General features: G+C 36.4%; 1 protein-coding gene and 1 long non-coding RNA gene across 2 annotated transcripts; one reads left to right on the top strand and one right to left on the bottom strand.

Moving 5' to 3' along the window:
• The first annotated feature begins 78 nt into the window (after nucleotides 1-78).
• LOC108245526 (collagen alpha-5(IV) chain) lies at nucleotides 79-21,522 on the top strand. Its single transcript, XM_025009636.2, has 52 exons — nucleotides 79-289; nucleotides 1,939-1,992; nucleotides 2,367-2,456; nucleotides 2,643-2,687; nucleotides 2,789-2,833; nucleotides 2,971-3,033; nucleotides 3,175-3,228; nucleotides 3,315-3,341; nucleotides 4,207-4,275; nucleotides 4,427-4,489; nucleotides 4,566-4,601; nucleotides 5,035-5,079; nucleotides 5,218-5,295; nucleotides 6,649-6,702; nucleotides 6,789-6,854; nucleotides 7,469-7,513; nucleotides 7,590-7,643; nucleotides 7,716-7,757; nucleotides 9,576-9,654; nucleotides 9,841-9,876; nucleotides 10,042-10,218; nucleotides 10,549-10,638; nucleotides 10,802-10,885; nucleotides 11,012-11,082; nucleotides 11,216-11,404; nucleotides 11,518-11,689; nucleotides 11,790-11,879; nucleotides 12,003-12,110; nucleotides 12,209-12,303; nucleotides 13,682-13,832; nucleotides 13,974-14,084; nucleotides 14,245-14,409; nucleotides 14,817-14,903; nucleotides 15,078-15,221; nucleotides 15,404-15,502; nucleotides 15,602-15,700; nucleotides 16,084-16,220; nucleotides 16,374-16,500; nucleotides 16,666-16,746; nucleotides 16,829-16,927; nucleotides 17,054-17,101; nucleotides 17,859-18,041; nucleotides 18,400-18,530; nucleotides 18,760-18,832; nucleotides 19,084-19,158; nucleotides 19,324-19,449; nucleotides 19,681-19,776; nucleotides 20,074-20,283; nucleotides 20,390-20,567; nucleotides 20,751-20,865; nucleotides 20,948-21,120; nucleotides 21,403-21,522. Exons 1-52 carry the CDS (start codon nucleotides 218-220, stop codon nucleotides 21,479-21,481), a joined length of 4,980 nt encoding a protein of 1,659 aa, XP_024865404.1. The 5' UTR covers nucleotides 79-217; the 3' UTR covers nucleotides 21,482-21,522.
• Nucleotides 8,918-13,292, bottom strand: LOC112451179. The gene is made up of 5 exons (XR_003039931.2): nucleotides 12,985-13,292; nucleotides 12,257-12,326; nucleotides 11,241-11,393; nucleotides 10,028-10,206; nucleotides 8,918-9,670 (listed from the first exon to the last, which is right to left on the bottom strand). It is a non-coding gene; the product is annotated as an uncharacterized LOC112451179 (long non-coding RNA).
• Nucleotides 21,523-27,252: the final 5,730 nt, after the last annotated feature.

Raw genomic sequence — 27,252 nt, 5'->3', positions numbered from 1 at the left:
CCAATTAAACAGTATCCCTTAGCCATCCTTTTTATACCAGGACACTTGAATTTAGTTGGTAAACTCTGATTTGGCTGGAGCATAGATTTACTTTCGCTCAAGATGCAGTAAGGGACAAGAAGTGATCTGAAGGCTGTTGAAGGGTGGAATAACACAAAAGGATTTTATCACATCTGGAGTACCTGGGATTTTAATGAACAGCTGCTGTAAATGAGCCATGAGAAGGCCAGTGAGTCTAATTTCTCTGATCCTGTTTGCTGTGCTATTGATGGTGACAGAGGCAAAAAAAGTAAGATTTTTCTTGTTTTATTTTTTTTTTGTACAGACTATATATAATTCTGATTTAATGAAACATTTCATTTTCGTAGGTGCTTTTTGCACGCATGCTTCTCTTTAACACTGTGTACACATGACTTTCAAGATTAAACCTCTGATGCTTTGCAGTCCTTTTTTTATTACACTGCACAGGCTGGAATAGTTGAGCTGCATTGATCAAGTGGTAGTCAGTGATTTACCAATTCAAATGAGATGTATTTGACATTATTTCATCCTAACAGTGTCTGCACTAAAACTGAACATTCTTCTTGAAGCAAACTTCAGCTTTAATTTAAACAATTGACATCACTAACTGTGCATTTTTCCTTAAATAAAACTAACTCCAAACTTAATGTTTATGCAGAGTAGCATCAGTCTTCTTAATGTTTATTTCCTGTTGCCTTTAATGCTGAAAGGTTAAGTCTTTACCTTCTCGGTTTTGATATACAATGCTGTGGTCTGTTTGTAATTGAACCATGTGTGCTTATCTGAAACATGTTGCATCCTGCATAAATTTGGGATGTTTACTTCAGTGCACTTAGGCGTTTGCAGTATTCTTCTGTGAACTTTTGGTGACCTTGTTTGAAATTGTTTATAGAGACAGAAGAGGATGGAAAAAAGAGGGGAAGTTGAGATGTGCTAAAGTGTAATAAAAAGATAAGAGGCAAAATAATTACAAAAAAAACCCCAAAAATATCTTTTATTGTTGTTACACAACAGCTGTTGTTCAGACCATTGCATGAGTTCATGATGTCTCGTTAGTTTCATGTTTATTTGACCTCCACCAAGGAGGTATATATTTTCAGTAGCATTTGTTTGTCTGTGTGCAATATTACTCAAAAAGTAATGAACAGATTATAATTACATTTTCAGGAAATGTTCAGGTGGTCTCAAAGAACAAATGATTAAATGTTGGTGGTGATCAAGATCACAATCCACACCTACAATTTTTTAATGATCCTATGGTATACGTGGTTTGCTCTCTCAGATTGCTTCAATATACAGTGATGACATCAATAATGATGATGTCATCATTGAACAGTCCCATTATAACATCACACAACAATGAACTGAATACACTAAAAGGGAACTGTAGTAAATGAGCTCATGTAAGGTTATAAAACCGTTGCATGCCACACACAGAGCTTTGTGAAGTGGAAATATGACACTAACATGTCATTTAGCCAAGAGATAACCTATTTCTTATTATTAATATCTTTGTAAGATTGCTTCTCTTTTTCTGTCTGTTAGGCTCAATGAGGCACTGCCTTGGGTGAAAGGCAGAAATATTTGCAACTTAAAAAAATAAGGGCCATGTTGGATGTGAACAAACTCCTTCAAAATTATGATATTTAATTGGCCTTGTTGAAAACTCTTTCTCAAATTGCCTCAATCTCTTTTTTTTCCATGTAGATACAAATTATTTATGAGCATGTATGTGTGTAAAGTTTCAATTAATGTCACATCACCAGTTCAGATCAGTAATCAGTACATTAAAATCAGTCACTTCAGATCAGTATCATAAAACCAGACAAGGCTATGAAGGTTCTAGAAAAATACACCATAAAGTTTAGGTTTGTCTTGTTTTGCTGTTGATAAAAAATATTTTAGATTTGTTTTTAGTGTGTGTGCAGTGGAAGATCAAGGTGCCACTGCAAAGGAATCAAAGGCAACAAGGTAAGTTGTTTGTTTTGACATACCTATTAAATAGTAATTCATAAATCTTCATTCCAATATTGCATTTATTTCTGAATTAAATTTGTCAAATTAAACACACTTTTTACAGAATTTATTGATCTAATAGTGCAAGGAGATATTATTTGTTCAAATGCATTTGTGGAGGATTCTTTGTAGTAGGAGCACAGTAAAATCTGTTTATTGGGAAAACAGTGGTAGTACAGATACAATAATAATTTGATACCTGAAACTTTAGATGGGTAATATTAACAAGATTAACAAAAAAAAAAGTAAAGACCAAATTTTTGATTTACATCTGTATTGCTTAGGTTCTTTTCTTTTTTGTGCTAACACAAGTGCACATTAATACACAGGGAGAAAAAGGTTTTCAAGGAGATCCAGGTCCTCCGGGAGCAGTGGGCCATGCAGGATCCATGGGTCATCCTGGGCCAGTGGGACCAAAGGTAGGCTTTTAGTTGACTTTTAATCATTCTGACCTGCTTTGTGACTTCACTCAAAACCAAATCCCATGGTTTTAAATTGTGCAGGGTAGATGATAAATCACACTGTGTATTGTGCAGGCTGTCACTGTTTTAGTTGCACATCTCACTGGATTTCTAAGATTAATTATGGGTTGCTTTCTTTGAAAGGGCAACACTGGGCCTGATGGACCCATGGGACCAAAAGGCAATATGGTAACAAAACTAAAGTATGCAGTTGTTCTGCTCAGTCTTTTCCATACCACCAGGATGTATTTGAAAAATTATTATTTTTTATTGTTATTCTGTTAATACAGGGACCAATAGGAAAAGAGGGATCGGATGGGTTTCATGGTCTTCCGGTTAGTTGATTACTTTTTATGTATTAATTTATTTTTTTACAATGCACATCTTACTTTCTGTTATCTGCACATTTATGCTCTTCTACATCTTCATATATGCATGATGACTTTTGACTTTTAGTAACATATTGTGACAGGGTATCCCAGGCTTACAGGGTCCTCCGGGAGAACCAGGTTATGAAGGCTGCAATGGAACAGATGTAAGAAACAAATTACATTTTGCAGTGGTGTCTGTAAGTCTTTGTACAGAACTTTCCAAATGAGCCTTTTTTATATTTTGGTACAAAAGTGTTTATATAATCCAAACAGCTGCATGTTGTGAGAACATTAACTACTTGCAGGGAGACATTGGACTTCCTGGTGTTCCAGGCTGCCCTGGATTGGATGGACAGCCAGTAAGCAACAAAACCAAATACTTATTAAGACACTTAATCACACTGACCTTCTGCCATCAATACTTTTTCATCTTTTTACTTTCTAGGGTGCTCCAGGTCAGGCTGGAACTAAGGTAATGAAATTTAAAGTACACTTTCCTAAGATCTTTGTTGAGCTCCTTGTCTATTCATGAAAAGTGAAGCAGCAGATTTTATCAGGAATGATTATCTTTTAAGATGCACTATAAAAAAAATAACACGATGCTGCACAAACAATACAATCTCTGTTTCACGAAGCTCCCAGAGCTCATTTTGTACTTGATCCACATGAGACCAATAACTTATTTGAAGATTTTGTGGTCTTTTTCACAATTTTATCTCTTAAGTCTCTTCTTTTAATTTATGTACAACAAGATGGGTTTATTCTTAAGGCTAATTATCATGATAAAAAAATACAGAAAATAGTTGAAGTCCTTGTGGAGTATATGACTCAGAAATCTAATAGAAAGGGGATGTTTATTAACATAAAAATTGCAAGATTTGGTTTAGGTTTGCACTTCCAGACTCGACAGTCCATGTATCAATCATTGGTGTTTAGCTGTGGAATGACAATTAGCAATTATCTGTGGACTCATTTACTTTTTATGTTATGGTGGTTGACAGAATGTCAGGATTAAACGCCTGCAGTCCTAAAACTTTAAGTCAATGATACTTCTGGGAAATAAGCACCAATCTCAACTCATTTACAAGATTGTGACTATAACACTAAACACCCTATTGGCATCACTTTATATCCAAATTGTTGTTGTCTTGTCGATAGCAAAGGATGCCTAACTTAATTTATTTTAAAAAATGCAGAAACCAAAATTGAGATACAACTAACTGATACAACAAACAGGTGTATCAGTTATACGTACGAAGCTCATTATTAAGCAATGACTATAGTCTTCAGGTACAATTAAACTGGAAGTATAAAAGGAATTTATTTCATTTTTACAGGGTGACTCCTTGACATCAAATCATTCAAAACCAGGGTCACCAGGACTACCAGGGAGAGATGGAAATCGGGTAATGTTATAAACAGCACTGAACTGATGAAATTATTTTTTTACAATTTTATTTTTTAAGGTTAAAACACCTCGCATAAAAAATGACTATATAGCGTTTTTGTAGGAGTCAGATACACTTATGCTGGTTATAATTTTTACTTGATTTTCAGGGGCAACAAGGTGCCCCAGGAGAATATGGACTACCTGGGAACCCTGGACCAAAAGGATCTGCTGTGAGTATTTTTTAGTATTTTTTGGCTGCCAAGAGAATCTCTTATTAGATGTTTATAATGAATATTTAAATTCCAGGGACTTCCAGGTTACTCCGGGGCTCCAGGATCTAAGGTAATGCAGACAAGTATTTGATTTGATTTGCATGAACGATTTTATCAAATTAAAGTGTGTAAATGAGTGTCAGTGTTTGTATCTAGACAGTAAAACCACAGCTGCAGGGTTCTGTCAGGACTAATTCTTAGATAATCAGTATTCACACCACCTGGGAAAGCTTAGATATTTCCAGGAGAGGCTTTTTTAATGTGTGTTTCTGGTAGTGCAGCACTTAATTATCAGTATTGCAGCATGAACATTCACATGCATTGCCATCTCACAGCAAGTATAATGATGATGATGATGGGCTTCTATCTGGGAAGAGACAACATTTTATAGCTATTTGTGGCTGCTGTGCACAAACATTTTAAATGTGGGAACAGATAGAGTTTGTGAGATTTGAGTCAAACATTTTTGTATTTTTTTTTATTGTTTTGTATTTGTCTCACAGGGTCAGGAAGGCATAGCTGGTGTCCCAGGACCTCAAGGTCCAAAGGTAATTTCTTTCAATGCTCTCCTGTAATGGTTACACTTCACTGCGTGCTAAACAGACAGCATAACATTGTTCTATGTTTTTAATGTTTGCATTATGTCTTGTTTGTCATTGACAGTGACTTTAATTTGTTTGATGCAGGGTAGACAAGGCCCAAGCGGTCCACCTGGACCTCCAGGGAGGATTAAGGAGTTCTTCACAGAGAGTCTTCTGTTAAAGGTATAATGAAAGAGACATAAATATTCTTCAGAGTGGTGTTTCCTTTATGCATAAGTTAAATACACAAACCACACACAGTATATGGTTGACAAATACTTGACAAATACTTTTTTGAGATATTTCAAGTGAACTGGAGGAAAATAAGTTTCTCATCTTGTTTGCAGTTTAGCACATGAAAATTAAACGTTACCCCAGAGTCATCACACAGCTGTAAAAGGTCTAACCTGGCAGCAGATTGAACAGCAGGCCTTTAATCAGTCCCCATCTAGAGGAGGTTTCAAAGATTGACATTAAAACACACAACATTATGAGTAAAAAGTTCAAGATAATTTGTAATGCTTTGATTTTGGCAGTTATTATGTGAATGCTGTAAATTCAAAATTGAGTGACTCAGGCCATGTTTAGTATCACTTAGAGACATCCTTTTCCTAGGTTAGCAGCAATTCAGCTCCATTTCACCTTTGAATGATGTAAAAAAAATAGATAGACCAAAGGAAAAACCTGGATTTACTGCATCCCTGCAATCCTCTGGCTGACTGGGCTTCTCATGTACTCAAAGTGAGGCCTTATGGCAGCCCAAGCATCACAATATCAGTGTTATTAATTATTGCTGATTGCCATGAAAGGCGAGCGATCATGTAACTCCCTGTGTTTGTGTGTGTTTGTCTGTGTGTATGTGCGTGTCTGTCTGTTAGCAAAGTATGTCATGAACCAGAATACAATTTTTTATGAAATTCTCCTAAAGTAATCATTGAATGTTTATGTACAACTGATTAACCTTTGGAGTCTGCGTGACTTAACATGGTTGCCACAGCTAACTGATCTTTGCAAACACAAAAATAGCTATAACTCAGTCAGTTTTACCGATATTGATCTAAAACTTTGTGTGGTAGTAGCTGACAGCCATCTTCATCACAAACTTTGAGCACAAGCAGAATGTGTGATTTTTTTTTTTTTTTTTTTCATTCAAAACATTGGCATAGAAAGTAGTAAGAAATATTGATTCCTTTAAGAAATGCTAGTTTCATTATTTCAGTTACTGTGCTGATGACATGAATATTCTAATCAGCTGAGATATTAGTACTCACTGTAAAGTGAGGCATAAAGTTTATAGCTTACTTTAATGCCCTTCATAATGTAATCATAAACATACTGGATGAAAAACAGGTTAGGCTTAGTGAAACATGGTGGAAGGTAAATATTTTGTCCTAGGCAGTTAAAAGAATCAGAGAAAAGACCAAATAAATAAATAAGTTTGAAATAGTTAAACCGGTTTTATTACTTGATACAAACACTATAAAGTATTGTTACTGCAATTATTAAGCAATAATTTGACATCTGTGTCTCATTCAGGGTGTAAAGGGAGACAGAGGAGATGTTGGAGACAAAGGCTGCAGAGGAGACCCAGTAAGTTCCTTTCTAACATTTACACTTTGTGGATGTTTTAATGTTTTAACTCTCTGACTCTCTTCTTCGTGCCAATCTGTCATCAGGGAGAACCTGGTTATGGTTATTACACAAAGGGAGCAAAGGGAGACATAGGAAAGCCGGGTCCAGAAGTAAGACTTGACACTAATTTCTTCCAATCAATTTTAAATTTCCACATCTGATTTTTTATGTGGTTTGCTAGAATGTTGCATCATACATATCTCCCTCAAAATATTTTACTTCTTCAACAAACACTGAATGTCTACCAGTGATACATGAGGAATACTAAAATTTAAGTAAAGGATGACAGCAGAGGGCAGTGGCGCCGCATGAAGCTTGTTGTTCAATACTGAGACAGGAGCAGTAAGCAGACAGGATCAGCCAAATTTGAATTTCATCTCAGATGCCACCCAAAAACTATAACAGCAGCTGCTATGAAACAATGATACATATGTATCTTCAGTGCAATCTAAAAAAAGAAAAAAAAATTTTTTGATTGAAAATGCTGAAAAAAGAACATTATCAAGGCAAGTATGTCAGACTGATTACTATTTCTTTTTTGATTTTTTTTTTTAAATTAGAGCATCAAAACTTACTGTAGTTTATATTTTTAAGATAGGCAACAAATGACTAAATTAACTTTTTTTTTTTTTAAACTACATAAATAAAACAAAATGCTTAAGGGACCTAGTCTAGTGAAAATAAAGACTTATAACTCTGGACTGTCATCATGTTTTTTCTACAGGGAAAGCCAGGGAAGAATGGTGATACTGGACTAACTGGATTTAGGGTAATCTGGTAAAACCTGTGTAGAAAATTAGCAAAATGTTTTATGTGCAACTTTTAAGCAGTACAGCTCTGTTTAGGGAAGGCCCGGCCAGAAAGGTGATCCAGGATATCCAGGAATACCAGGAGGATTGGTCAGTAGGTATTTATATGTCTGTCTGTCTATTTATGTGTTTGGCTGACATTCGTTTGTGTTGTTTTTTTAGGGCAAGAAGGGAAATAGGGGCCCTCCTGGTCCACCAGGAGATGTAAGTTTTCTCCTCTTTTTTTCTTTTTTTTTGTTTGTTTTGCTTTGTTGAACTTTATTGAGTATTTGGATTTGTTTTGTTTTATTTTATGGTTTTGAGTGTGTGTGTGTGTGTTTTCAAAGTAAATAAGAATCAAGCATTTTCTTTTTGTTGCAAAATGTTATTACTACTATAAAGCTTTTACCACAAAAACAAGTAAATGATAAGAATTAAGTAATTGTTTGAGTAGTGTTGCATCAATTGGAGACTTGAACTGACCCCCTTTTTTGTCATAAACTGTGACTTGTGTCTATTTGTGAATCTCTGTGGTTGAAGGGTATCTTTCAAGCATTAAAATCTTAGAGATACAAGTGCATCAAAATCTGAGGCTTTAAAATCAAGTTTTAAATTCGAAATGTGTGGGGAAGTCAGCACACAAGTAAAGGGATCAAGCTTCTGCCTGGTAATAAGTCCACCAGCAGCAGGAGTTTTAATTAATTTAAGATGGTAATAGGAGGCATTTTTAATACCTGACTGTGGTGTCTTTAATTTAATTCGATTCAAATCATTTCACTTCTATAGCACCATCTCACACCAAAAGGTAAAGCACTAAAGAGTGAAAAAACAAGCAAACAAAAAAAATCCAGTTAAACTTTTTCTTTGTTTGTTTGCTTGTTTTGTTTTGTTTAATTTGGGTTTTTATGACTGACAACACAGAATTGCAAAAGTCTACCCTAAAAGTATCATATGCACATTTAATAAGAAAGAATAAATATTTTATAATATTGAGACAGTATTTTCCAAAATTCAGTAATACTGAACAGATAAAATAAAAGGCCCTAGAGACCTGAATTATGTAAGAATTTAAGGACGTAGCCTGGCTAAAAATAACTGAGTACTTGAGGTCAAGGTAATGCCATCCACAGAAGCTACATGTCTGTTCCCCAGGTGTTCAAATAAAACAACCTTTGTTTTGTTTGAATTTAAAGCAAAAAAATGAAAATATATCCAAGTTTGACATCTTTGTTTTATTTAAATGATTGGTTTGATTTAGTTTTATGAATAAATATTGCATGTTTAAGTTTTGTCTGATTACTAATTAAATTTTACACTGCTGTCTAATAACATTACACGGTGAAACCATTATATAAAGTAAAAAGAATCAGTCCAAACACAGAATCTTGTAGAATTCATTTATACAAGTACGCAGAAGACTTGGTGCTTTCATAAAGAAACTGGAATCTAATGGTAAAAAACAATATACAAACTTCGGTGTGCTTTTTTGTTACCTTTTAGCCTGTTCAAGCCTTTGCAACAAGATGTTTAACATGACTGAGATCTAACGGAACAAATAGAACGGAACAAAAGTCTGCTCTCTGAGGACATAGGGATATTATTTATAACTTTAACCAGAGATCTTTTGTGTTATGATGAGATTGACATCTTGACTACAACTCTACAAACAGACTATGGTTGTATACTGTAAATGGTCACATAGTTTAGCAGAATCTTTTTTTCATTGGCTCAGACTGCTTCTGTTATTGTTGATCCAAAATCATTTAAAGCTTTTTTAAAAGGCAAAAGCTGATTTAAATAGCCAAATTTTTGTGTCTTCCAAAATTTTAAGCAAGAAAAAAAATTGAACTGGACAACATTTTCAATATTATCATTAAAAGAGATGTCAACATCAAATATTCTCAGAAAAAGCGATACATAAGGTACAAAGTATCATTCCAAACATAGTACTGTGTAGATTTTATTTACACATTTGTGAGGAAAACTCATTGTTTACAAAAATAAACTAAAATTTTGAGGCACAGCTTTTGCTGTCTCTTTCAGATTTTTGCACCAGAGTCACTGAAAGGACAAACTGGAGATCCTGGTCTTCCAGGTCCTTCTGGGGTCCCTGGACATCCAGGTAGTTGAATATGGCTCTATAGCAGAACAGACAAATAAGCAAATAAATATGTTTAATTCAGCTTAAAGTTAGTGTCCATCATGACAGAAATAATGAAATATTTTAGCTGTAGTGGTACTAAAAACACTATAAAATAATGTTTGTTTACTGCAGTAATTTATAGAAATAACACCAATGTTTTCTCAGGTGTTGTTGGTTTTCCCGGACCTCCTGGACCTCCAGGTGAACAAAGGCAAAAACTGTTTCTGCTGTAACATTATGTCTTCCAACCTACCTATTACTAAAATTGTTTTTTAAAATGTACAAAAATCAGCATTAAGAGAATTGAATGTTGCTTTCAAAGTATGTTAGTCCTTTAATCATAGCATCTTACTTTGCCTTTCACAGGTGATACATTTGGGTTTTTCGTGCCAGGCCCACGTGGTCCTCCAGGTTTTCCTGGTCCCAAGGGAGACCTTGGGGATCCTGAAGATATTTACAGTAGGCCTCCAGGTCCAGATGGTGATCCTGGTGATGAAGGGCCTCCTGGGGACCAAGGCCCACCTGGACCCCCTGAAGACAGAAGTAAGTGAAAGTTTATTTTTGAAAAAAGTTCAAGAGAATAAATGGGGTTTTTAAACTCTGATGCCAATAGATGTTAAAGGAGGAACATGTTTTCTTTATAGCTTTGTTCTTTTTTTTATCACAAATATTTGAAGAGTAAATCTACAGTAATTCTCTAAACATCATTACTATTACTTTTGTCAAAGTATGGGAAAAATTGAAATTATTTGAAGATCAAGTAAAAATACAATGAAAAAACAAAAGGAAAAAAAAGTGTTTTGTTTTAAGCTGGTGATTTTGAAAACCTGTAATCAGGAATCTAATTAACTTTCTTCTGGAGTTGCTTTTTAGCTAACAGAATTACGAAGGGCCTCCCTGGAATGAAAGGAGTGAAAGGTTTTCCTGGACCTATAGGCTATAATGGGATTGTTGGGAAGAAAGGTCAGTTTCATTTTGGTATCACTTACTGGCAGATAGTTACAAAATAGGCAATTATTACTAAAAACAGTTTACATAGCTCTTTGTTATTTACATGAGTATATCATGAAACATAAATAGTGTTTTTGTTTTGTTTTGTTTTGTTTTGCTGCATTGTGTTTATCAGGAGAGAAAGGAGAGCCTTGTTATGAGTGTAGTGGATTTGGACCTCCAGGGCCACCGGGTCCCCGTGGCCCACCTGGCCTTCCTGGTACAAGGATTCACTGCATGCTTGAAAACACACAGATAATACTCTCTGAATCAGCTTTTACTTTCCTATTGGAGTATATTAAAATATTTGAAACAAAAGCATAGACATCCTTCTGCTGTCACTCAGGGGCTAATCAAGGACCAGGGGAAAGAGGTGATCCAGGCTTTCCAGGACCTCCAGGATTACCTGGACTGCTTGTAAGAAACTGTTTTGTTTTTTATTTATTTGTTTTTTTTTTACAAAATACAGTTTTCCTTGTATTATTTTAACATTTTTTTTTATTTTAGTTTTATACAAATGGTTTCAAACTAAAACCTTTTTATTTTTAAGGGTCTTCATGGTTCAAATGGCTTACCGGGCCCTCCAGGACAGAAGGGAGACTCATATTCCTATCAAGCTCCAGGTTTAAAAGGGGAAAAAGGAGACCCAGGGCAGCTTGGAAGACCTGGTGCTGACGGCTTTCCTGGGTCTCCTGGATTACCAGGTCGCAAAGGTGCTCAAGGTCTACCTGGAGATTCGGTGAGAAGTTTGACAAATTTAATTTTTACCTCATAAGAGTTATGTTTGATTCTGCATGTTTCCTGAGTTCCATTTGTATGACCTATCTAAGTAAGAAACATCTATTTCTCTAGTATCTTCTTCCTGGTGTAGAAGGAGACCGTGGGTTTCCAGGTTTACCAGGATCTTTAGGTAAACAAGGACCAATTGGCTACCCTGGGCCAGTGAGGTATGGACCTTCTGGATCTCCAGGGAATAAAGGAGACACTGGTGTACCTGGCTTTCCAGGACAGCCTGGAATTCCAGGTTGGAAACACATTGATCAATCCAAAATGTAAAAGGATACACATATGGACATACAGAAGATAATCCTACAAGTATTTCTCTACCTCTGTTCAATTTGTAGGACAAAAAGGAGAACCTGGTCATTTTCACATTCAAGGACCTCCAGGACCACCTGGATTTAAAGGTCTTCCAGGCCTACCAGGAAGTCCAGGTAAACATGTTCAACTGGCTGGCTGGTTGGATGAATGAATGTTTTGTTTTGTTTTTATCATTTTATTCATTATCATGTGATAGAAGTTGTAATGTATTTTTATACATATCAATCATGATTCAGGGTATCAGGGGACACCAGGTACCCCAGGAACACCAGGTGCTGAAGGACAAAAAGGAGAAAGAGGTGAAGTGTCAACTCCTGGAAGTCCAGGGCTCCCAGGACATAAAGGTAATGCACAGAACATACAAAAATCCACTTTTATTGTAAAAAGTGTTAAATTATGACAAAAACATTGTTCATATATAATGTATGTGATTGTTGTTCAGGTGATAAGGGACAGCCTGGTCTACCAGGCACTCCAGGGAGGGGCTTACCTGGACAGTCTGGTCTAGAAGGCCCTCCAGGTCCTCCAGGAGAGAAGGTCAGAAGCACAAAGAGAAATTTCTGAATGGAAACAGCAATTGTCATTGTCTACAGTAGTACACATTTGTATTGCAGACATAGTAGTCTTGATGTGACTGAAGAAAGGGTAAATTCCCTTGTGATTGAAAAGAGGAAGACAACCCTTCTTTGAAAAGTAAAATTACCTGAAATCATTGACCTTAAGACTGAACATGTGAAACCAATTGACATCTCTGATCATGAGTTTCAAACCTCCTAAAATATCTGTTGGATTTGAATGAATGTGTTTATGTATCCACTTATGGCTAAGTATGTGTCTGACTACAAGACCATGCTTTAATTGTTTCAAAGATCTCTAACTATTTTTTTAAACTAGAAAATATTATTTTAAAACCTGAAGGCTGTTATGTAAAGCTCACACTTGAATACCACAGTTCCAGAATAGTGTGTTACTTTTGTTCATCTCCTTATGTTGTTGGAAATCTTGTAGACAAACTTGTAGTTTTTAACTTTTGGACAAAATTAGACTGGTTTCACCAACTTCTAGTCTCTGTTAGCTTCACAAAACAAGCTAAAGGTGCGAGGAAAATGAACCCAGAGTGCAGACTCATACTTGCAGAACTTTAACTAATTTATGAAAAGGAAAGAAACAAAAAAGCAATCACTGATATAGCAGCAGAGACTAAATAACAAAACTCACAAATAATGACAAACTGGAAACACGAGGAGGAAGACACAAGGAAACCAGATGGAACATGACAACAAACAATGAACCAGTGAATATGTGAAGTTGAGAACCAGGTTTTAAAGACAGGGGCTGATGAGGAAGTGGACACAGGTGAACTGATTAGCAGCAAGGAGCAGGTGTGTGCGGTTGACTGAAAAGAAAACTACTGATGGAGAGTGAGTGATGGCGCAAGGAGCAGAACAGACGGCACAGAGAGCAGACTACACAGCAGGGAAAAGACAAAAAAGACATGACTCAAAATAAACCTATAGAAAACACACAAGAAAATAAAACACAATACACAAGAACCTAATACAAAACTAAACACAGGGTAAACCAGGAATGAAAACAGAAATAAAAAAACACAAAAATCCATAAATCTAAATACATAAAGGAAATCAAACAAAGCACAAATCCTGACATTTCCATCACAAAACTAAATTTATTTTGTTGTTTATTTATTATAAAATGTGAATGTGTTGCACTAATGTCAGAGAACAATCAGAAAGTTGAACTTTTGTATCCTCATTTTTTTATTGACAAGTAGAGACTAGTAGAGACTAATGTCTTCCCTACATACACACACACACACACACACACACATACACACACACACACATATATATATATATATATATATATGGCAACAACATATATATATATGTTTTAGGGTGATAGTGGTGCTGGATATCCTGGCCACCCAGGTCCCCAAGGGCCTCCAGGTGAAGATGGAGCTCCAGGGCCACCAGGTGATCCTGGAATCCCTGGCTTTCCTGGAAAACCAGGACCAGTTGCTATACCTGGGCTTCAAGGAGAAAAAGGTACTGATGGAGCAACCACTGACTAAAACATTAAAACACATAATCAGATAATTTTTTTTGTTGTTGTTGATTTAGATATGTTATGTCATTTTCAGAAAAATAAACTTATTTGTTTTCTACATTATTTTATGTTTAATGCAGGAATGAAAGGTTCTGATGGCCCGCCAGGGCTGCCTGGTAGCAAAGATTTATGTCAAGGTTTGCCTGGACCAGAAGGACCACCAGGGACAGATGGCTATCCAGGACATCCAGGTCAGATATTAAAGTTATATAATAATCTTTTATGACAGCTTTAGAATGATAACAGTGCAGACGTTGACAGATAAATGTGAACGTCCTTCCTCTAACTCAAGCTTTTCTCTGCTTCCACCTTTGTTGTTGTTGTTTTCTCCCTCTTTCTCCTCTCTCCAAGGACCTAATGGCTTGCCTGGTGAAAAGGGAAATGTAGGTTTACCTGGGTTTGGTCTTCCTGGCCTTCCTGGAGATCCTGGTCTCCCTGGGTTCTCAGTGCCGGGTTCACATGGACTTCCTGGAACAAAAGGAGTGAAGGGAGAAAATGGCTGGCATGGTCAGCCAGGTATGACATTTGTACTTTTTTTATATACATGCACTTTATGTGTGTTTAAGAGGCTGTATTGCTTGTATTATAAACACAGTGACTACGTTTGGACATGTCTATCTGCAGGTTCTTTGTTGTGAGTGTGTTCTATAATGTTTACTAATACTAAAGACATTACAACTTTGGAATTAAACATATATTGAAGCATATACTCAAGAGCTGAACAGTATGCATTGTAATATAAATATTTCAAGTACCTTTTGCTTTAGTAAAGAGTCTAAGCACGTTCTGAATTTGTTTTATGTAATAATGTCCTGAAATGTCTTTCCAATATTCAAGAGTGTGTTCCCAGACGTGCACTTTGACTGGCATGGTTTAAATGTTAAGACTGTTTCTTTTTTGTGCTTCACAATGATGCTTTTAAGGACCAAGAGGAGACTCTGGACCTGATGGGATTTCAGGGCATGGGCCAGAGGGAATCCCTGGTAATATAGGGCAACCTGGTCCAAGAGGTAATGCAAGGACAACCCTCGTTAATTGTATTTATTAATTAACCATATATGTAAATTAGCTACATTACAGAATATCATCTCAGGGGTAAAGATTTTTGTCTTTCAGTTGAGTGATTTGTTGAAGCCATAAGATTCACAATTAGAATTCACACGAAACACTTGTGATGTTTACAGGGGACCCAGGCCCCAACGGAGCTAAAGGTCTCCAAGGATTACCTGGCATGGATGGAGAACAAGGTTCCATGGGTCCTCCGGGGCCCATGTCTCCTTTTAATTTAACTGGACAACCCGGGGACCCTGGGGACCCTGGCGAACCAGGTACAATTTTTGTGACTTTTATGTTTGTTTAAAAATTTTATTTAATTTTATTCCATTTATTTTTTTGTAGAAATTAATTTTAAAATGAAAAAAATATATATGAGGGCTTTCAAATTCTCTATTGTGTTATATAATGTGATATATTACACAGCAGGTTGAGCTACTTTGTTTTATTCTTTAAGGACAACCTGGTCTACCTGGTCCCAATGGACATCCAGGTAGAACTGGAACAAATGGGCAGAGAGGAAATGTAGGATTATCAGGGATTCAAGGACTAAGAGGTTTGAAATTAGTAATAATCAGTTTGTTATTACTTTGTCTTGTAAATTTTGTATATCTTTTTTTTAATGAGTGTGTCCTATGTATCTTTGTGTGAGAAGGTCCTCCTGGTGAGCCAGGTGTTGATGGAAATCTACTGACCCAAGGAAATCAAGGTCCTACAGGACTCCCAGGAAAATCCGGACACATAGGTCATCCAGGTAAAACTTAATCTTTGTGTTAAGGGCTCACTTCTTTAAATTTTAGATTTCATACATGAGAAATGTTCCTCTAATGCTTTTTGCATTTACCTTCGTAAGTTTAGGGTGAATAAATGTAGAATATCAAAAAACAAGAATTCTGACACATGTATACATATGACTTATTCTATTATTATAAGTAAACTGACAAAAGGCATAATTTGGATATATTTGCCTAACAAGTCAAGTAGAGAAATCTTTTAAATGCTTCTCTATCACCAACCAAATAATATGACAAAAAACTTTACAACTTGGATTTTCTTATATTGTTAAATGTGCCTAGAACAAGTTTGTTGAGTAATAGCCATACATATATTTTTAAATGCTTGTTTTAAACTTTTAAGGGCCTAAAGGAATAAAGGGGGAGTCAGGAGCCCCTGGAATACCAGGAGCAAAGGGTGTTCCAGGTCTAATTGGTTACAAAGGAGCAACTGGAGAGCCAAACTATGGATATGGTCCACCTGGACCAACTGGACAAAAGGTAGTGCTGGCTCACTGTATGTTTTTAAATGAGCACCATCTCCAAAATGCTTTCGGGCATTCCTTATAAATTATCAAAATGTCTGTAAACTTCTCCAAAACACTATGTTGTTGTTGTCGTTGTTTTCCTCCTACATTATTCATTTGTCCCCAGGGTGAACCAGGGATAAGCAGTACAATCATGCTGAAGGGTCAAAAAGGAGAACCTGGTATTGAAGGGCTGGTAGGCCTACCAGGAAACCGTGGAGCCAAAGGAAACTCTGGACCTGTTGGACAAAATGGTTATTTCCAATCAATGGTCACTGAAATTAGGCAGTTTGTGGTGCATTTTACAGAGAGTCTTCTGTGTTTCTGGTTTTAGCTTTCTCTTTTTTTCTGTTTCTTCTTTATTTTTCATTTTTGTTCTCTATTTCAGTCTAATTCCTGTCTCAATGCTATTGTTCCAGGCCCCCAAGGCCTCCAAGGTTCAAAAGGCTCAGATGGCCCTTCTGGACTCAAAGGATACCCAGGACCTAATGGACTGCCAGGTAAAATGCTGTTTTTGAGATGTAGGTCAAATATTTTCATGTCATTTAATAAAAGCAGATCATTAAATCTGATTTGATTCAGGTCGTCCAGGCCTTCCAGGTAAAAGTGGGGATACTGGTCCCAGAGGCAACCAGGGTCTTGATGGTATTCCTGGGCCACCAGGGCAGAAAGGAGACAGTGGTAAGAGAAAAATCATGTTTATAAAGTCTTATATTTGTCGTGGCTTGTTTATTTAAAGCATGCTATGCATGTTTTCCAAGTTTGCTGCAGTCAGACATCATCTATCATTTTTTCTCTTTTCTTCAGGCAGAGGAACAGGGCTGCCAGGGATACCTGGTTATCCAGGTCAGCCAGGTGAGAAATAAAATGATTATTTTCAAAATGTAACCTTGTGAGGGGACATACTTTATCATATTTTTACAAGTTGTCAAAATTAAATTAAGTTTTAATGGATAGTATATATGTCCTTTGGAAAAATAACTTAGTGTTACAATGCCACTGGCAATTTAATTCTCAAATGTCTTCCCTCAAACACAGTTTAGTAAACAGCTGGTAGAGATCCATCTTTTAAATATATCTTAAATGAGCCTTGTTCAAAAATAAACATCTGTGGATGTGATGCATGGCCCACTAAAATTCACTTCATGATTTCTCTGTCGCCAATTTACTCCAGGCTTCATCACTGGTTCATTCCTTTGTATTTGGTTCAAAACTGTGGGTGCTAACAATAAGAACTGTTATATTTGACAATTATTGTTTTTTATTTTACTAAAATTTTCAGTTTAGGTTCAAATATTAAGATGCCTTTGGACATTCAGTGACAAGTATGAATTTGAAATCTCAAAGAGATTCATCAGAATATTAATAGTTAACTCTTCAAACCAGAAACACAGGTATGAAATCTCAAAAAGATAATTAATTAGTTGTTTCAATTGAATAGCATGAAGACATGACAAGAAAAAATTTTAAATACAAGACAAAATTTTAAACACTATCAGGTTTGTGTCATGTCAAAACAGAAAACCATCACACTGAATGAAGTACAGTAATTCCAAATTCAGAAATGGTTTTGATATAAGTGATGTAAACTAACATCCTTTTTGTAATGCAGGTCCTCCTGGAAATGTTGGTTCTCTTGGCTTGTCCGTATCAGGAAGTCCTGGACTAAAAGGAGATAGAGGGCTTCCAGGTCCACCTGGCATCTGTGGTCAGAGAGGACAACCAGGAAGAGAAGGAATTTGTGTTCCTGGACCGAAAGGAGATCAAGGATTCCCTGGAAATCCTGGGAACAGAGGTGAGGGTTCTGTTAGAAGACAGATTTATTCTATGCATTATCTAGTGCAAAACACATCATTTTAGTTCACAACCTCAGGACTTAACTGAACATGCTGCATGGATAGAGACATTTTTTCGAGAAAAAGCATCATGCAACCATTTTCTGCATATGTTAGATCCATATTGTTTTTTATAGTTTTGTTAATTTATCACTTATGCACCAGAGTTTATGCTTTCCACAGACAATGATGTATAATTTGGTCTTTGCGCATAAACTTAGCAAGTGGAAGATTTGTAGTGAAAATAGTATATTTATTTTTTTCTTGTGACATACACACTTTAACTGTATTGTCAATCTATGTCCAAACACAATATAGGCTATCCTGGCCCTCCTGGCCCTCCAGGTTCAGCAGAGCCAGGGGTCAAAGGAGACAGAGGAGACCCAGGTCCCTTGGGGATCCCAGGTTTTTGTGGGCCCCCAGGAAATACAGGTCCTCAAGGACCACCTGTAAGTGACTGCAATTTTTTCTGTCACAAAACAGAAGGTCATAACAATATTTTGTACAATTATGACTTGGCAAATGTTTTGAGCAGCAAATTGTTTCTTTTCATCATGTTTTCATGAAGCAAAACTTTTTTTTTTTCAAAATTGATGTGTATTTTTTGGTATGAATAAAGTTCAAAGCAATAATTCAGGTCTGATCTTTGACTTCTTTTTGTTCCATTTGTCTCCCCAGGGTCCAGTAGGCTTACCGGGAGGCCCAGGAGCAAGAGGAGATCCAGGCCCTTCTGGAAAACAAGGGCCCCCAGGTAATCTATCATCTTTCAACTGCAGACAAAGTGTGATCTATCACTAAAGAAGAATAGCCCACAGCTGATTTATGTTCACACAGCAGAGAAATACATAAAACCAAGAAAAAGAAGAAAAAAAAGAAGAAAAAAAAACAAGATTTATGAGACTTCATTTCACTTTTTATCTGTGATACCTGGTAGAGTAGTACTTGTAATAAGATGTGTCTACAAGCTTGTTTGTTTGAAGTCTTTATATCTCCTATCTTCAGGTGCTGTGGGAGACCCTGGATACATTCCAGGTTCATCTGGTTTTCTTGGACCTAAAGGTTTTCCAGGACCCCCAGGTGTGGCAAAAGTTTGTTTTAGTAAAAACATTAAAAATTCTATTTAACCATTCAGTGTAAAAAATGACATTTATAAAATCTGTTTTCTGAAGTACTAGACATGGGCATAGGTATCAGACTTGTTAGAAACAGCTTTCTGAATTATTTACTACTGTGTACTTACAGGCCTCAAAGGTGAGCCAGCCTTTGGCAGAGAAATATATGAACCAGGACCTCCTGGCTCACCTGGTCCCCCAGGATATCAAGGATCCCCAGGGATCACTGGACTTCCAGGACCACGAGGACCTTCAGGTTAACATTTTCATTTTAGTTCAGCCAATACAAAACAACTTTAAAATGTGCTTGTATTTCTTTATTTATGTCATACATTCTCTTCAAAGAAATTGTCATGGCTCATGTTACATTTTATGCAGTTTAATGGTATTTAGGCTTCTATTTTGTGTGCAGAAATGTATTTATCCATTAGAATTTTCAAGCTACATTTCTTTGAGCTGCATGTGAGACTTAATATTTTGATCCCAGGACAACGTGGTTTTAAAGGAATATCTGGAACAAGCCCACTTGGCCCTCCTGGATTTACTGGTCAGAAAGGGGTCAAAGGAAAACCAGGACTGCCAGGTACATTGACATATCCCTATTAATTACCTTAAAATTTCATAACAGTGAGATACACTATAATGTGACCAACATTTAAGCATTTTTGAGTTGACTTTTATTGTTTGCTTGTTTGTTTTATCTGCAGCAGTGTTATCAGCTGAATTGCATGATGCTGAACATTTCTTGTCATTACACATTCATATTCAATAGTGGAATGTAGCTTAGACAAAAACAGCAGAAATTTTTCTGCTTACTTTAAAATATCTTTAACCAAAGGTGCTCAGGTGGTATTATGTGGTAGCTCATTGTACTCTCCAGGTCCAGAAGGCAGACTTGGAAACCCAGGCCATAAGGGTCAGAGAGGTTTGCCCGGCAAAGGAGCTGCAGGTTATGTTGACAGTTTCCTGATAGCCAGACACAGTCAGAGTGTCCGTGTCCCTGACTGCCCCAGTGGCACCAGCCTTATCTATTCTGGTTACTCCTTCCTCTTCATCAATGGAAATGAGAGAGCTCATGGTCAGGACCTTGGTATGTGGACAATAACCATCACATTCAGAAATCATTTGTTTATTATCTATTATATCTTTACTTTGGCCATAATAATACATTTTTGACCTTTTACTCTGTCTTTCAGGCACCACGGGGAGTTGTCTCCCTCGTTTCTCCACTATGCCCTTTCTGTTCTGTGACACGGAACGTACCTGCCGCTATGCTTCTCGTAATGACTACTCATACTGGCTATCCACTGACGAGCCGATGCCTGCCAACATGGTTTCCATCACAGCTGACAAGCTGGCCTCCTACATCAGCAGGTAGAAGAATATGTATCAACAATCATTTCCTGCAGCATTCTTCATAGGAAAAAAACTAAAGATTAGGGTTATGTTTATTTAAAAGCAAAATAACTGTTTTCTAAATGATTTTTTTACAGCAGATAAAACCTTTTTGCCCTAATGCATCTTACAATCTGTAATCTGTGTACATTTATGGTTTAGGTGTTCAGTTTGCGAAACAACCTCCACTGTTATAGCCATCCACAGTCAGAACACTCTGATACCTGAGTGTCCCAGGAGCTGGGAGTCCCTATGGACTGGATACTCATTTGTCATGGTAAGAAAACAACCGTTTTATCTCCTGAATCTCTCCATCCTATAAAATACTCTTTTTTTTCTTGAATCTTCCTCTATTACAGCAAACAGGAGCTGGTGCTGAAGGATCCTCTCAGCCCCTGATTTCTCCTGGTTCGTGTCTGGAAAATTTTCGTCAAGTCCCTTTCATTGAGTGTCATGGCAGAGGGACCTGTAACTACTACCCTGATTCCTACAGTTACTGGTTAGCCTCCCTCGACCCAAACAACATGTTCAGGTAAATCATTTACTCTCTGTGTTTGTATTGGTGGATGTCACCATTCCACTGTTTGCATCCTAACACAGAATACCATCTTGAGCTTTTGTCTTTTTAGTATCTTCTAGAATTAAATTTTCATTTATGTTCCAGAGATTTTCTCCCACTTTCCTCAAATGAGCATGTTTCTCATGTTTCCATCTTGCTTCTATCAAAATTAGCAAACATTTGCTGATTAGACTATTATTACTTTTTTTTAGATTTCTAATGTTGTATACATCTGTGCTTTGCTTACTCCTGCAGCAAACCACTTCCTCAGACAGTGAAGGGAACTTTCCTACAGAGTGTCATCAGTCGCTGTCGAGTCTGCAGAAAACCATGAAATTGTGGCACAGGTGACAGACTCAGGAACAATGACTGAAAACAAAAAATATATATATATATATATATATATATATATATATATGTGAGATAGAGCAAATTAATGTGTGTACTGGCTTCTGTAATTTCTGGCTTCATATTCTATTTTTTGTTGCCATCATCTGATGATTATGGACATTATGTAATGTCCTTAAATCATTCTGTTGTGTTGTGCTACAAATACAATTGTGCCATTACTCCAGTAATGACAAGCTACTTTTTGATGCTTTAATTTAATTGGTTTTTTTTTGTTTGTTTGGTTTTTTTTGGTACTTTTCCCAGTCTTAAATTTTTATTTTTTGTCATGCAGGTAGAGCAAGACAATTGTGATCAAGCAAATCTAAATTGTGAAAATATAAAGCCTAATTAATTAAAGCCACTACTCTGCTGAAGTTGTATTTTCCACATTCTACAAAAATTGTGTTATGGTCAATTTAACTTTTGCTTTCATAAAATTTTCCAAATAGCCAGACTACAGAGAAAAACAACCCATTATGTTACCAACATTTATTTTATATGTTTTTCATCAAATAGACCTCATAAAGCCATTGCAATCTAGTTTAGTATGACGTCAAAACAATAGCGAAGCTCACCCTAAATGACACTGATGCTCCTCTAACATTTGGGTGTTGTAAACATGAAGTGCTTGCTTTAAAAGTCTAATGTCATTTTTTCCATGTGCAAATATAGGAATAATTTGTTCCCTCATTCAAAAAGCATGTCTCTGAAATCCAGCTTGTTAAATGGAGCATGGAAAGGATTTAACTTCATGACTCATACTGCCTGCAACTCTTTCCAAACCCCCTCTAAATACAACATATATGGTTGAGGGGAAATGCTGTAATCAAAATGGCACTGTCTCTATGTCTTGAGGACAAACATTCTCATTAAGATTTAAAGAAAACTTTCCCTTTTTTATTCCAGCTGTTTAATTTGATATTTAACTGGAGATAGAATAAAAACATATAGTATAGATAAAAATAAATAAAGATTTTTCATACAACTTTTTTATTAATCTACTGATTTTGAATGTGACCAATGATTCACAGAAGCCAAAATATATAATTCCCAAACCTCTTGTAATTTTCTTAATTTATTTCTTCACACTATTCATTTTGAGATTTTTTTATGAAAGTAAAAACACACAAGGACAGTTTTTCAGACTACCTCATCATCAGCCACTGTAATGAAGGGGTATTATTGCATTATTATTGCATAACGCTGAATTGAACAACAGTGTCTTCAAACATTTCCATATTTATAATGAAGCTGCTTTATTTCACCCACAGATTTTTTTCAGTAAGAACAAGAGCATGCCGAAATTCCAAAGTGAATTCAAATTTTGAGATGATCATATTTGCAAACATTTTTAATCTAATCAGTTTGTGACATACAGGAGCAAAAACAAGCTAATAAAACTCGTTTCACCATACTGTATGTGTGAAAGTCTTGCATTTCCAAGCAACCTTGAATTTTCCAAACCTTTCATGGTCTGGTGCAGACACTTGTCAGTGAGGATAAAAACACTCTTGCCGCAGAGCGCTCTCTGCCGCCTGCCTAACAGGATTATTCTGCTCCCGACAGTGCACTTGCTAATTGTCTAGGCAGTATGTATCAGGCTTCTACATGTCTATAACTGGGTTAAGATGGCAATTTATTGAAAGGTTGATACACTTCAAGGTTGTGTCCGTTTGAAGGGCAAATCTTTTAAACTTTTCACTATACACAACACATGAGCTAGACAATTTATATAGTTTTTACAAAACAGACTCTTAAAAAAATAATGTTAGAGAAATATGTTTAGTTTGGTTGTGGTGGTGGTGGGGCATTGCTTGCTTTAATAATACTCAACTGAATTAGTAGCTCATAAAGTTGTATTTACTTTTCCATGTATCTCTGCATTCATTGAAATTTGAACCTCATAACCCTTCTGCCTAAAACTATTAAAAATAGAAGACTAACTATCAGTCCACGAAATGCAGTAGCGCATTTTAAAACATGTACTATTGCAAAATCATTATGGCTTCTAACGAATATGTCTTCTTTCAGATGCATCAGAACTGTTAAGTTAAACAGAGCAGAAATTCCATTAAACAGATCCCCAGAGCCAGCTCACCAGGGTGCAGCTAATGATAAATTGACCTTTATGGCCTTTGGATCTCCAAATGTCTCTGCCCCATCATTGATTAGACTTTATGGCACAGCAGGGGTAATAAAATCATTGTTTCCTTCATGTTAACGTCATTAAAGTTTTATTTTACATGAGTGCCCATGGTGCTCGATTTACAGGGCTTTCCTGCAAAATGTGCCCCTTTTAATGGGAAGACAATCACAAGTTATACTAATGAAAGTATCAAGATGGCCTTCACTTACAGAGGCTCATTCCTTGGGGTTTATGCACATCATAAAGCTGATGAAGACGAGGATGGTGAAAATGTCCTTATTTAGATTTTTCCGCCTCACTGTTAATGGTTTGGTGTAAATTAAAGAGTTCATGCCTCAGTGCGTTAATGGGAACAAACACAATGCTGAAGATGGTCCTGACGCATTACCTGCACTCTCCTCCTCCCTTTGATGGGCTTGACTGCTACTTATAAAACAGGTGTCTCACTGTGTCTTACATCAGCGGCTGGAACAGGGTCTCTCGCTGTGACAACTACTTTCACAAAGAAAAACACAAGACTTTCTGAGCAAGGATGGCCCGTATCTTGTGCATTTTGGGACTTCTGTTGTTTGTGTTGTATTCTGTGGAAAACACAGAGACTGAGGAGGGATTTGAAACCCTGCAACTTCAGAAAGACGGGTTGTCATCACTCATCAAGTTACCTGACAGTTTGGTAAGTTCTTTAGTCCTTGTCATCCTTCTTTTTTTTTCTCATGTCTTCTCAAACTTTGTACCTAACCCTCTGGCTGCGAGAAGTAAATGCAAAATGACTATTTCAATGTCTGATTCAGTTTGAGAAGTAGTCTCATCTGACTGGAGTACATATGCTTTAATGTCAATTTTCAATGTATTGGTAACAGTTTGTTTTGTTAACTTAAGATTTTCTGTCACAGGAACCAACTAAGGAACAGGACCTAAGAGATTTGATTCATAAACTCTCCAAATCCGAAAATGCGATTTTATACCAAGACTTCAGGGACACTGCGAAACAGGAGAAGAATCGGCGTGGCGCGGAAAGTGGCTTGACAACTCGAAAAGCCTGCAGAATCTTCTTCTGGAAAACCTATGCTACCTGCTAACTTTATCTCCACCTGAATGCTACACAAAAATAAATGAATGCTCACTTTCTTTAAAATTCAAATGTAGTTTTGCTTATAGCATGCGTCTTGATTTACTGATGGTTCATCACCCAAGAAAAAATAATGCACGTCACAATAATGTTGCTCACAAAATGTATTTTGAGAACTAAATTAAAATTATTCAATTGCCTACCATTTAAAAAAATATTTCTCATCAAAGTTAAAATAATGTAACACCATTAAAGACTATTTATGAATGTTTATGACAATTCCATTACTTTACACTTCCAAATCTGCCTGGTCGATAAAACAAGACTCCAATAAAAACAATAAGAGTACATCTGAATATATTTTGAATTGCTTTGCAGCGGCCTCTCATACATCATATATTAAGGGAGACTAAAATTTTCAAACTAACTCTATTATATCCTATTTTTTTCTCACAAATAAATGTTGTTTTACCACTACATTATTAGTGACCCCTATACCAGGGTCATTAGCATTTTCTGCCAACAAGATCAATCCAAAATAGGGACTAAGGGGTTAAAATGTAAAATGCACTCTTTCAGTGTGTTAATCTTATTTGAATTTGTGTTTGAATCAATTGCAAGACTGGTTTAAGATTGGTAGATGTTAGCAAACTTTAGTGACATTGTGTCTAAAATTATTGAGTAACATTTAAACCTTTAGATTCTTGTTTGTTTCACTCTGAACTGGGTTGCACCATTCACCCATAAGGCTTTCTTATAGTTGAAGTTTTCTTGAAATTATGCTTTTACTGAAAGTTATTGAACTCTTGAAATACAGTAGCAAAAAGTGTATATTAGCAAATATTAGTGTCTTGGTTGTTTGTGAAATGTGAAATCGTTTGGATCTGTACAACTCTCACAGCTGTTTAAAAGCCCTTCAGACACTCGTAATTCTTGCAGTCAGTTGAGCTGTAGCTGACCTTGATCAAGCGTGTCCGCAATGTTTAATGTGGACAGTCTGCCTTTGAATTTCTAATGATCTGATGAAAATGTAGAGTTACGGCTGAAATGTTGCTGCAAAGTCCTGTTTGTCCTGCTTATGTGAGAGAGGCATTGTTAAATGAGCCACTGCAGAGAGCTGAAAGATACAGCAGGCTTCACTGATGGCCAGCTGTGCTCCACTGACCTACAGACATAAGCGTTGTGTTTAATAGTGCATCTGTGAATAATACAGTCTAGGAATATTTAGAATGTTTTTATCTGGTCGTCGCTCTCAGACACATTTGACTCCAGTCATAAAGATAGTTTTCTTTTTTCTTAAATCCATGTTTGTTTGTTTTTTAAGTGGAATGAATGTCAGTAAAGCCATAGCGTTTCTCCTTGTGGTTGACAGCTGCTTTACAGATGTCTATTCATTTTCTTTTAGTTTGCCAGAGTTGATATACAAATAACTGAAGTACATCGATCCTCTCTCCACCTCATATTGCTGTAGTTAGTGCTGCCCAAAAAGACAATTAACTCATGTATGGGTGACATATTTGCACGTCTTTGCATAAAAATGCAATTTACATATTGTTATTGGTTTTCTTGTAATTACTAGGTGTTTCCAGCATTAAAAGTCCTGTAGCCTCACTTATCATTGCACTAATGATCATAAATATTGTGAACTCAGCAGAAAAAAAACAGCCTTTAGACCTTTTTGTAAATAAATAAATAAATGCTCTGATATGCAATGTATCTAAAATTGTGCATGCCTGTAAAACTGAGGCAAATCTGCAGAGAACTGCATGAACTTGTGATTGTAAAACAAGTAAAAAAAAAAAAAAAACTTGGGAAAACACAATGGAAAAACTTGAAGTGGAATAGAGGCAATGTGCTGGAAAAGAAGGCTGGATTGATGTGATGTGTAAAATCGAATAGAAGGGTGGGCAGGGAGTAAAGATTAGGGGAGTGAGGGAGCAGAGGGAAAGAGGAAATGAAAAGCATAAAGAAGATGAGTGAGGAGATGAAAAATGAAATAAATAAAGTAACCGTGTTGGAGCATAACTGCTGTAAAAGCTTGGCGTAGCGTTTTTTTTTTTTTTTCCCCCGAGCTCTTAAGATGCCACAGGACAGTTTTTTTCTGTAACAGGAACCAACACACTGCCGAGCTCTTTTAATATAATAATAATGTATGAGCTTAAATATACACAGCTTGTTTGGGTGGGTATCTTGGTGTGTCGATTATCAATCTGAGAGTTACTGTGTAACTAGGCCTTCTTGCACCGTTAGGCAAAGTACAGTAGAGATTTGAAAGTTTAAATTTATTTTTATCGATACGGCTCATTTCATTCCGACTTTTATTATCACTCTAAGGCGTTTAAAAAAAAACACAGTAACTACATCAAAGGAGTAATAGTGAGTCTTAATTGAACACAGGCTAATTATTTTTAATGAGCAGCACTGAACGCCCCACTTCTAAGTAGGAGTTCCCTCATTCACTTCCTATGAGAGTATGAAAAAAAGAGACAAGGGGAGTCCC

This window comes from Kryptolebias marmoratus, linkage group LG20, assembly GCF_001649575.2.
Source record: "Kryptolebias marmoratus isolate JLee-2015 linkage group LG20, ASM164957v2, whole genome shotgun sequence".
Classification (NCBI taxonomy): domain Eukaryota; kingdom Metazoa; phylum Chordata; class Actinopteri; order Cyprinodontiformes; family Rivulidae; genus Kryptolebias; species Kryptolebias marmoratus.
Note: the sequence above shows the minus strand (reverse complement) of the source record. Positions and strands in the feature narration are given on the sequence as shown.